The 12,366-nt window shown below is 36.4% G+C and overlaps 1 protein-coding gene across 3 annotated transcripts in view; it reads left to right on the top strand.

Moving 5' to 3' along the window:
* GABA-B-R1 (gamma-aminobutyric acid type B receptor subunit 1) overlaps positions 1-12,366 on the top strand; it is a 596,854-nt gene that overhangs the window by 473,266 nt on the left and 111,222 nt on the right. For all 3 annotated transcript variants that reach the window (XM_076396068.1, XM_076396067.1, XM_076396066.1), the window contains exons 4-5: positions 11,213-11,439; positions 11,767-11,927. In XM_076396068.1, coding sequence (XP_076252183.1) covers positions 11,213-11,439; positions 11,767-11,927 — 388 coding nt within the window. The remainder of the gene's footprint in view (positions 1-11,212; positions 11,440-11,766; positions 11,928-12,366) is intronic.

The raw sequence follows: 12,366 nt of genomic DNA on the forward strand, positions 1-12,366 counted from the left end.
TATATTAATATGTGATAGATCTACACAACAAAGTTGAAATGGAGACTTTTGGAGTAATTAGTAAATATGGAGGGGTTGCTCCAAAAAGAGTATCCTTTTTTATTATATTTTAGGATCTCTTTTTACTGACTGGTTTTATCTGGACTAGAACTACTGCTTAACGTGGAATCCGAAGCACGTTCGCCTTCACCCCTGCGGTTACTAAGTTAGCTTAATCTTTATTTATTTCATATATGATCTTTTAAATAGAAATTACCAACAAGAAATACTTTGCAGAAAACTGTTACATTTATGCATACTTATTGCAGTTGCAGGTAGCTTTGACTTTCAAAATTACCGCATTTATCATTATTATTATTCTCAAAACTTCCATGTAATTGATAAATAAACAAACATATTTAGAATATCATTATTGGTATGCTGTAGTGTGCTCTATCTAAATTGAATGAATTACTGTAGACGACATATTTCAATAAAACGGTGTACGAAAACGGAAATGCCGTACAATCCGTGTAATAATCGACTAATTTATAGTCATGTACTATCTTGTTGCCGATTGCACTTATAGATTATGTTAGGCAAGACTAACATTAATCATCAGTAATATAAAAAATCATTCTTGTATGTGGTTTTTTGATATCAAAGGTTGCTTGCATTAAGCCCATAACTACCCATGAGAATCGACGAAGAAACATCGGTGATATTCTGTAACATTTATACAAAATGGCTGTGGAAAATGTTGACAAAAGACTGCTTGCATGCAGCAAAGCCGTTGATACTATTTTACAGGATGTACTATTCTATACAATAGGCTCTCTTATGTATTCTCTTAAAAGTATCTATTTAATCAGCGTAAAATTTGACACACCCTTATACAATGATGGACCGAAATATAATACAATGATGGAAGGAATATTTCCAACCATTTTAAAAATATATTAGAGTTTCCTTTTTACCAACTAAGATTTATCTGGACTTTATCTGGACCTACTGTCTAACATAGGCTTCGAATCACAATCCTCAGCATTTAGCCTATCGACTGATGATTGACCAACTTGGAGATCATCCCTAAGGACGTCCGGTCTTAAACAGCCTGGTTACTGGCGTGACTTTTTTGATCATTTTCCCTGTCGGATATTGCATTGGCTAAAGACAACCACAAATGTTAAACAATCACAAACACAAATTTATGACCACGTCCCAGCAAAATTCGAACCCGCGACTATCGCAATAGTAGGGGGACCGTCCTGTCACCTTTACGACTGCGCCAAACAAGCCGGTATTTCCCAGAATTATTGGATACTTGACATTTATGCGAGACACTATTCGTACCGATACACAAAATACACGAAATAACATATTATATGGAAGATTTACCCGAAATTTGTTTATGAAAAAAATATATAAATTGATTGAAAGGAGAGATTAAGCCTTCAGATTTGTCCAAATCACAAAAATATGACTACACTTGTATTCAATTGTATGTTGTATTAAACTGTGTTGCATTAGCCATATGAACATAAATTGTAAATTATATGATTTATAACCCTATGGTCGAAATTCAACCACAATGTATTAAATTTATCGTGTTTCTCTCATGATAGAGTAAAAGAATTAATTTAAAAAAAATGATATGTTACCAAAATTTGTTTTCACCGTATTTTCAGTATAAATTTAGAAATGTATTTGGTACATAACATTAATTTAAATAATGTTTCAGTATATTTAAACATATTAAAATATACACAAACTATCTCAAGAACTAAGACACACTAACATATTTTAAATTGCATTTAATTAAATCTAATTTCCATTAACTTCCCAGAATCAACAAAGTAATAATAACAATAAGAGTAAATTACTATGCCACTAAACATTATAACAAATTATCATAGTAAGATATAATTATTTTCAGAACTGTAACAACTTTCAAGCATCAAATATAAGTATACATGATATTTCTTTACTTTTGAACATAAGTATGCAATAATAAATGAATACAATGAACATGTAATATATAAACATGTGTATATTAAACAAATTATTAAACATATATTAAAACAAATAATATATGAATAAAATAATTTTGATATTGATATTTTTAGCGTGTATACTAAAACAATAACGAACATAATTAGGTAATTTATATTTTACAATTTGGAAATATATATTAAAGGAATGTATTTACAATCATTATATTAATTATTCATTTTCCAAAACTTAGGTCTATAAAGTAAATATTAAAAAAAAACTGATCCAGGTTCAAAAAATAAAATATCATATAGTCACATGCCTTATTACATTAGTTATTAAACACCACAATATTTATAAATGCTTTAAAATGTTTACAAATGTACTGTTAATAATTCATATTATTTATATTTGTCCTATATGTTCCATCTATTCAAATTAGGTGGTTAGTTTCATTTTAAATCCTGCATATATGTATTACTTCATTTTTGTATTCATATATTCCTTATGTGTTATCCATATTAATCAACTAAAGTAGATATTTAAAAAACAATAGATACACCAGGCAGATTAAATTAATAATTTCTTTACCTAAATTTTTAAATAAAATTGCATTGTTCTTTGCTTATTTAATTCACTGTTCGATCTCGCCCTTCAACACAGCTCATCTTGGGTGTGCTTCTATAGCTTTCATTTATCTGTTGTTTTCTACTTTGTCTTATAGCCCATGTGTTCCAATTAAAATTCTACCAAATTAGTTTATAACTGTTAAATATCTATGCTATATTCATTTTAACTCTTGATGCACAAATTAAAGTTTTTATTATGCAATATTCGGTTAGCGCTTTGTTAAGAAAAGCATTTACTAAAGAAATCTGAAATTAATCAGAAGATAATACGATTAAAATATACAGAAAAATCTTAGCAACTTTTAGAATTATATTTATTACAAGATATACTATGTTTCTAGAACCGTTTCAGTTAATAACAGTCCTTAATTTTTCTTTTTTTTTCTTCACCAAACATAAAATTAAATCAGTAGTGTGATTTTGAAAATCTGACTATCTTGTAAGTACCGAGAACAAACGATTCTTGTTAATCTCGAATTTTGTTAATCTGTTTTGGGATAAAATTGTCACTTATGTCAAGTTTTTGTTGTACAGTTGTCCAATAAAGCGGACAAATTAATTTGTTTTCTCTGTAAAAAACTATTCCTAAAGTTTTTTATCGAAACTTGCCATAACTCTATAGTAATTCCAAGAATGCGATAATAACTAAAAGTAACCCAAAACACTGGTTAAAATTATATAACTTCTTTTAATAATGTTTTATCACTCACGGCCCGATTTAATATTGTTTCAAATGTAAATAAAAATTAATCACTTAATTTTAAAGGACACTATTCTTCATTTTATTTTATAAATTAAAAAAAAAGTCTGTTCTCAGCGAGATCTATATATATATATATATATATATATATATATATATATATATATATATATATATATATATATATATATATATATATATAGATTAGATTATTTGTAGCGCATATTAGACAAAAATGTTAAGCCTAAATATTCTTCTTCTTCTTCAAAAAGGAAAATAATAAAACCGAATAACGCTAAACCGATTAATATACAGAAGATTAAGTCAGATTATATACTTTAAAATATTACTTTGTCATTTTTCATTTACTGAGTTTCGCGTTAATCTCGTTAATATGTCTTACCATAAGGACTTTTTGCAAATTGAATTTGTCCATAGATAAGTTTAGTAAAGAAATAAAATAAGGCATAGCGCCACAAATTTAACGTGAATATTTTAATGTTTAATAATATTATGTAAATATCTCAAAATTAATTGAAAATTGTACTACGTTTCATATGTAAGTGATGGAAACATGTTTTTGCTTTAAATATAAGGTTTCAATTTTATGCTTTTATTTGTACCCTAATTGAACCAACTGTTCAGTATTCCAAAAAACCTCATAAATATCATAATTTTCACCGTCATTTCGTTAACGCATTGCCCAGAACACACAGCAAAATTTCCCTTGAAAATCTTTATGGTGTCGATGAGAGAAAATATACGTCCTTCTACTTCTTTCACATCAATCGCTCCCCCTAACTTCCAATCGAATATTATTGTGCGATATTGTTGTCCTCTACCTTCTGCTAAATATAATTTCAATAATTTCGTAGTTTTCCTAATTTTTTTAACTGAATTTTCCCTAATTTTAAATTATATCCTTTTAAAATTTTCCCTTTTCTTCATTTATTGATTTTTCTTGTTATTGTTTTTTTATCTAAAACTTAACTTCCTCCTTTCACATTTTTACTCTCATCCGTTTTAAGATTCCTCCATATTCTTCATTCCAAATATTATATTTTTTTCTATTTTTCACCAATTCCTGTTATCGTTTCTCCCCTTCTTGAAGAAATTGTTTCATTTTATTCACGACACGTCCTCACCGCTAACTTTCGAGAAACAGACCGGATAAAGATTGATGTATAGGAAAGTGACGGAATCAACATTGTAACCTGTTAAATATTATGACATTACCTATGAACTCATCTCGCTTCCTATTGAGCTTTATTAACTATTGTAACCAAGTAACTCCACAAAAATATACCAGACGCTTCCGCGGATTTATTTCCCCTCTTTTTTGCGGAACCTATTTTTCCACGGAATAAGTTTCTGTTTTACAAAGAGATATTAATACTCAGTTCGTTTGTTAGAGGTTTTTTTGCTCCGAGCTATGAGCCGAATTATTTTAAGATTGTAGCGGAACGCGGATATTTTCCCTTTGTTGTCGTGGTTATCGGAGTTTCGGATATTCTTCACAAAAGAGTACAGTTGATTTTTTTCTTTTCGGCTGTAGATTTTATATAATGTAATTGGAAAGCTATGTATCTTGATTGCAACAAGAAATACTGAGATCGTTAAAAATAGAGTAATTCTACAAATATAATTCCCCTTTCTATTATAAAATAGTATAAAAATAATTTTAGAATATAGAATAAATAATAGAAATTTTTATTTAATTGCAGTTTATTATAATATTTTACTTCTATATTATATCACCTGTCTAATTGTTAATACCGTCAAAGGATACGTACATGATAAAAATTGGTTTCATTCGAGAATTAAAATGAAAAGTTAGTAAATAACTATCAATAATATTGACATCACGACTTATTAAATCCTGGTACATATTATTTTAAAGACCGGATATGTGAGGTATAAATAATTATTTTATGAATCCTTTGTTATTCCTCAAAGCAAATACTTATCTATTTTTTAAAAAATTGATATTCATTGAAAATTTGAATATTTGAACAACTTGAGAGAAATGACTAAACACTATAATAACGCCGTATATACTGCTGGTTGCATGTTAGTAACACTAGTTCCATGTATGTATTGCGCAGTTACATGCCCTTTAGTCGAAATATTGTAGGTTATATTTCTTTTAGGTTTATTTTACCCTCTGTAAAACTAACCAATACATACGCACCACATTGTTTACAAAGAGGCAGTGTTGCCTACATGCAGTAAAATGTACTATATCACATAGGGTTCATATTATTTATGTCTATCTTCTGTACAATCCTTATCATATTATATCACATCTAGTAACAAGAAATCTATTATATTTCCAATAAATATTTCAATAAATAGTATATCCCGCTAGCTTATACTAGTCGGAATTAAACATCTGACATATCATAGTAAAAAGCTTATTTGGCAGTTTTGTGAATAGTTGGTTCAATATCTTACAGTTTCCCTTCGATAAAGGTAAAAATGCAAGCCAGGTGACTGAAAAGTTTCTCATATTGAACATTGTATTAAACAATTTCGGTTTGATCGAACATTTGATCGTAAACGATAGCCTAGAAGGTTTTCTTTTTGTGAGGTTTGGTAAAGAATCATATATTATGAGCTACTTCTCTACGGCCAATCCCTTAATTCAAACCTGTACTATGAATAATTGGATCTTATGATTTTTTTGTTTTTTTTTTGTTCTGGCCTAAAATCCAGGCGGTGGAATTCATGACGCATACCTGGTCGCGGAGACTTGCCCTGGAGTGGCAAGTTGGACCGGGTTATGTGGGACTGCCTCTGGGCTTACCAATACGCTAAACCGAAACCGCCTCACAGTTGACCCCTGTGGATCACTACTGCTACTGCATTAAATTTGGGGATATGGCACCCGCTGATCGGGCAGCCGTTATTGGGCACGAGGGCCCGGCGATTCTATTGATTCGCGAACCTGAGTTAACACACAACTGGGTACTGTTGTATGGGGGCAAAAGTTATGACTGTAGAGACGGATGAGGTCGTTTCAGCCTGGAAAAGGGGGAGAGCTTAGCGGTGACGCGGTGCTAAGCTCCCAGCATGTCGTCCAGCTCGCGAACAAGCGCGTTTTCAGAAGAACTTGAGCTGAGTTGTTGTTTGTGGAATGATTGAGATATGAAGTGCTTGATTTCTGGAGTGTCAGTTTCCCTACGAATTTGATTATTCCTGACAAACCATGGAGCGCTTAATATTCTCCTGAGGAGCTTATTTTGGAAAACTTGAAGCCGTTTGACCTGGTTGGGTGTAACAAATTTGAAGTAGACATTAGATCCGTAGAGGAGTACGGACCGAATTAACATCTTGTAAAATAAGCATTTGATGGAGATGGGAAGTCTGCTAGAAGGGCAGATCAGAGAAGATAGCAGGTTTGCTATCCCCGAGCCCTTTTGGATTGCTTTCTGGATTTGGGAATGCCAACCGAACCGCCGGTCGAAGTGAAGACCTAGGTACGTGACGTTATCCAGCCATGGAATTATTGCGGTGTCGATCTTAAGTTGCGAGACGCGCAGTGCGTAACGTTTCTTGTGGAAAATGATGGCCTGGGTTTTCAGGGGGTTGATTTGCAACCTCCAGAATTTGAACCACTTGACCGCATGATCGAGCTGCTTCTGTAAACGTTCATGAATTGTAACTTCGAACCTGGCGGCCGTGAAGAAAGCAGTGTCGTCAGCGTAAAAGGTGACGTCAATATGCTCTTTTCTCGGCATATCTGAAATAAAGAGGTTAAATAAGGCTTGGGCCAGCGGGGAACCTTGAGGTACGCCAGCATCGATTTGTTTACGACTGGAAAGTGATGCCCTGATCTTGACCTGGAAAGAGCTGTCCGAGAGATAGGACTTGATGAGAGCGGTTAGGTCTTCTGGGAGGCCTAACCGCATGCACTTTGCGAACAATCCGTCGTGCCAGACCTTGTCGAAGGCTTTGGTTAGGTCCAGAAGAACTGCTCCAAGCTGTTTACGTTGGCCAAGAGCATGATGGATGTGTGCAGCCAGACGGGAAGCTTGGTGGACGAATGAGTGGTGAGCGCGAAAGCCGAATTGTTCATCTGGAATGATGTTGTTTTCCTTTGTGAAAGAGTTGAGAGCGTAGAGTATTACCCTCTCGGCAAGCTTCGAAATGGCGCTGAGAAGGCTGATAGGCCTGTAATCAGATGTAGGTGATTTTGCTCCTTTCTTGGGTATAACCGCTATATGTGCGAGTTTCCAAGACGCCGGGAAGTGTTGCAGTCTCATGATGGAGTTAATGATGTTTGCCAGTTCTGCGAGCTGCTTATGCGGGAGCTTTTTTAACTGGGTAATCGATATTCCATCGAAACCTGGAGATTTTTTGGTTTGAAGTTTGCCGATCATAGTCTGTAGAGACTTTGGAGACACAAAATAGTTGAGAAGAAAGGCGGGGGTTACTGGTCTTTTGACGGAGTTGGATTCGTTGATGACAGTGTCAGTGTCGATAGCTTTAGTGTTCTGTGCGGGTGGGAGGCATTTCATTTGAGCTTCGTAGGTCTCTGCAAGGAGCTCGACTTTTTCTTGGTCAGTGACTGCGAAATTTCCTGTAACCGCTGACTTCAGGGGAGGGATGACATTGTGCGTCTTCCCCACGAGGCATTTGGTGACATGCCAGGAGGAAGGGGGCCATCCAGCCTTTGGTCCGCGAGAAATGAGTTCCATTTCATTGCTCGCCAAGTCGAGACGGCCACCCTTACCCTCTTGCATGCTCGGTTCGCCTCCCTTTTGTCTGCAGCATCAAGGGTGAATCGAGCTAATCTGCATAAACCGTTTTTGATGCCAATTTCACGTTTAAGAGAAGCGGGAAGGTTGTTTTTCCACGGCTGGGGTTGTGATGAAATTTTGACTGTGGCAAATTCGTGAGCAGACTGAATATCGCGAGTTAGCTTGAGTACGGCTTCCTCGAGGTGTTCTGGTGTGTTAATTTTCGGAATTGGATCGGATTTCAGGAGAAGAGATTGGTAGTTTTTCCAGTCGGTTTTTTTCCTGAATCTTGTTAGTGGGACTTGAGTGGTGGCGCAGTTTCCGAATTTGAGAAGGACCGGACGATGATCAGAGTCTAGTTCGTCAAGGACTCGAACTTCGGAATCGCGATTTACGTCTTGAAGAATAAAGAAATCAAGGATTCTTGCTGCGCCTTGAGAGACTGTACTAGGGTGATGGGTGGGTTCATCTGGCAAGGCAAGACCGTAGCCCAGATCTGCAATTAGAGCTACGATGGCGTTACCTGCGGGATTCGCTCTGGAACACCCCCAGATGGGGTGGTGGGCGTTGAAGTCGCCACCTATTATTTTCGGAAATTTTCCTTCGACGAGTGATCGGTATTCGGCATAGTTGAATGCAGAAGATTTCCTGTACAGGGATGTAATCACGAAGGGACGTTCTTGGATATCGATTTTAATGGAGGTTGTTTCGAAGTTGTTTACTGATAACGATGGAAGGAGCTCGTGTTTGACTCCTTTTCTGACGAGAATGGCGGTTCCACCGCCTCGACCCGGAGTTCTATCGTTTCTGTAGACAAAAAAGTGTTCGAAAAAGAGACGATGCAAAGGTTTCAGGAAAGTTTCCTGGATGAGCACGATGTCGACGTCATAGAATGTCATGACGTCTTCCAATTCCGCTTGCTTTCCGCGTAAGCTATTTGCATTCCATGTCGTCAGTATAAGAGATTTCGGAACAGCCATTTCAAAGAGTTAAAAGGCTGCTGGAAGTTATAGAGACAGGTAAGTGTTGCCGCTTAGGCGGCGACATTTGGAAAAAGACGAGCAAGTTGGTGAGCCAGAGCGATCACTTGCAGGAAAGCCTGTGGGTCAGTAAACGCCTGCATTGTGGAGTTAAGATTCGGTGTATTGGTTGGAGCAGGAGTTTGAGTTGGAGCAGGCTGGTTGGCGCTGGCTAATTTTTGGGCCAGCTTCCTGCCACCTTGGTTACTCCATGCAGAACCTTGTGGAGGCCTGGTTTCGGTCGGAATTTTTGGTTTTCTTGGAACAGGACGGCAGCTGCAACCGCTGAAGTTTGCGGTATGAATTTCACCGCAGTTGCTGCACTTTGGAGGTGCTTCTGGGATTTTGGTACAGGATCTAGGGTCGTGATGCCCGGCACATTTGACGCACCGTGGGGGGGCTCGGCAATATGAGCTGGAGTGCCCGAAAAGCTGGCAGTTGAAGCACTGCACTGGCTGGCCGTTTCCCCTCTGGACCTCGACCTTCATTGTGATGACACCGAGTTTGGTCATATATATGATCTGTCGCCCTTCGCGAGGGACAACTACCTGAACAATTGGTAGTTCTATCCCGGATTTTAATTTCCATCTTTGCACAAATTTGGGATGGAAGCCTTGATCAAAGAGAAGTTCACGTACTTCGTCAATGCAAAATGATTCTGGGATGTTTCTTATTATTACCCGGAATGCTCTCTCCTCCGGATGACAGAAGGAATGGTAAGGGTAATTCCTTTCCTCGATCAGGGTAGTGAGTTTACGGTAATTGTTGCTTGAGGCGACGAATAAGAAAATGCCCTCCTTTTTGTTTCGGGTTATAATGTCTATTGATTTTGCCTTAGTAATTCTAATGAGCTCCATGAACCTCTTCTTGTCACGGAGCACTATAGGCGGAATTTTTTCCTTAGGGGGACTTTGAGAAACAGTCGCCGAAACGGTTGGCACTGTTTTTGCTGTGGAGGTTAAGACTTGTTCAATGGCCTGGCTACTTACCTGCGCAGGCGGTGTTGGTCTTGTGGTAACTTGTTTCGGTACTGGCTGTGGGGCCGTCTTGGTGGTCGGCTTGTTTTGCACTGGTCTGGTGGCAAAGTCTTCAGTTTGGTCTGATTGTTGTGCCGGTTTAGCTGGTGTCTGGGTCTGGGTTTCTATGGCAGCGGGAATCTTTACTTCCATGGCATCTTTTTGATAATTCATGAATTGTGTTATCGCAGCTGTGAGAGTTTTGATTTTTTCCTTGAGATCTTCGGAAGCCTTTTCGCTCTTTTCCAGCTTTTCCGTCTGTTTGTTCAGGGCGTCTGTTTGGGCTTTTGCGAACGTTTTAACGTCAGCTATCTGCTATCGCAGGTCTTCGTTCTGTTTTTTTTTATTCTATTATGAGCACTTCTCGGCTGTCTTCTAAAGATGGTCCATTTGAATTTGGAACACTGGGATTATGCTCAGGAGGCGACATCGGCTCTGACGTACATGACGCCATTGCCTTGTCTGTAAATGCGCCTTTTCGGCGCTTACAAACGCTTTTTTTGTTTTTTTTTAACGTAGGCACTGGTGGAAACGTGATAACGGGTCGACCGTCTTAGGGAAAGTTTCGGGTAATTCTCGGAAGCGCAGGTAGGTTCGGCGGACCGGACACGACCGTTCTCTTCGAAAGCTAGCACGGAACTTGGATCTTATGATAGAAGCAGTTGACCAGAAACGAGCAACATGAGTCCTGGGGGAAGAGTTGTGTTTCATAAACACCCAGGTCGATAGTAACTAGCCAGAATCTTCGAGTGTTGCATTGGGATTCATCTTTGCTTTCCTTCCTTGCCTTCACCTGGACTTGCACAAGATACCAAATGTTTACCACCTGATCCTGTCGATACTGAACTTTTTTGCTGGTCAAAATTCCCCTCAAGAGAGGTTTGTGAAAATCTATTATCTCAGGTTTTTAACAATAGAGGAGATTTTATGGGAGAGGTATAAGGGAGTTAGCTTCAAAATGATTTGGATAAAGCTATTGAACAATGTCATGTAAAGTTAATGAATTATTAATGAAAAATTATTTAATTAGCGTTTAAGTATGAACTTTTTACTTCTGAAATGAAGTCACGTTTATTAACTAAAACTAGTCACTTAATAAGGCTTCTATTTATTTTAAATATATATATTTTTTCAGCTTTGTTATGGAGCAAGTTCGCCAGCACTATCAGACCGCAACCGGTTTCCAACATTATTTCGTACACATCCTTCGGCGACGGTTCATAATCCCACTCGAGTTAGGCTGATGAAAAAGTTTGGCTGGTCAAGGGTGGCCATTTTGCAACAAGCCGAGGAAGTTTTCATTTCAACAGTAGAGGATCTGGAATCCCGCTGCAATGAAGCAGGCATCGAAATTGTAACAAGGTAGTTATGTATTATTTTATATTTTACAATAAAACACTAAGATTTTCGAAATAACAAATAAATCAGTTAATTCGACCACTTGTTTTAAAAATCTCATATTCAAATACGATTACACCCAATTAATTGTTTATTTACTCAAAAGCTATTTGAACGCATAACACTAATAATATACCTTGTTGATAGTTGACCGGCCCAGCAAAAGGAATTCATAATAAACTACAACCTAATTTTTTATTTGCTTACTACTTCTTATTCAGACATTAGAATAATTATAGTAGCATATTATTACTTTTTGAAATCTATTGATTAAATTTAATATTGTTTTAGGCAATCGTTTCTGTCTGATCCGTCTGATGCTGTACGAAATATTCGTAGACAAGACGCTCGAGTTATAGTTGGTCTGTTCTACGTAGTAGCTGCCAGGAGGGTATTATGTGAACTGTACAAACATAATCTCTATGGGAAATCATATACATGGTTTTTCATTGGTAAGTAGATTCAACTATTTTTACATTTGCTTCAAATATATTAAACAAATGCCTTATAGTATACTATGGAACTAAGGCTTATAAGAGAAAGTGTTTTATAGCTAAGTAGACATTATAACAACATTCTCTGTATTCACGTTTACAGTTTTACAGTACGTTTCTTTAATTAAAATATTTACTATTAACTAATTTTACTTTTATTACATTAGCTATCGCGCTACAAATCGTTTTTTATTAATAAATGTTCACTAAGCTTCAATTATTTTACGCATCAATCCTCTGCAGTAACATTGTTCATATATTAATTAAAGCTGTATTAAACTAACATAAAACTGCAGTCTCTTGTCTGGTCTTTTTGCCATTCTCTTGATTTCTAGGTGACAATCAGCATCTGAATATATCGGTGTATATATGGATCATTCATCCTTAGGACTTTTTG

This window comes from Rhynchophorus ferrugineus, unplaced genomic scaffold, assembly GCF_030347505.1.
Source record: "Rhynchophorus ferrugineus isolate W39M unplaced genomic scaffold, kcgeb_rfMv2 rfM2, whole genome shotgun sequence".
Classification (NCBI taxonomy): Eukaryota; Metazoa; Arthropoda; class Insecta; order Coleoptera; family Curculionidae; genus Rhynchophorus; species Rhynchophorus ferrugineus.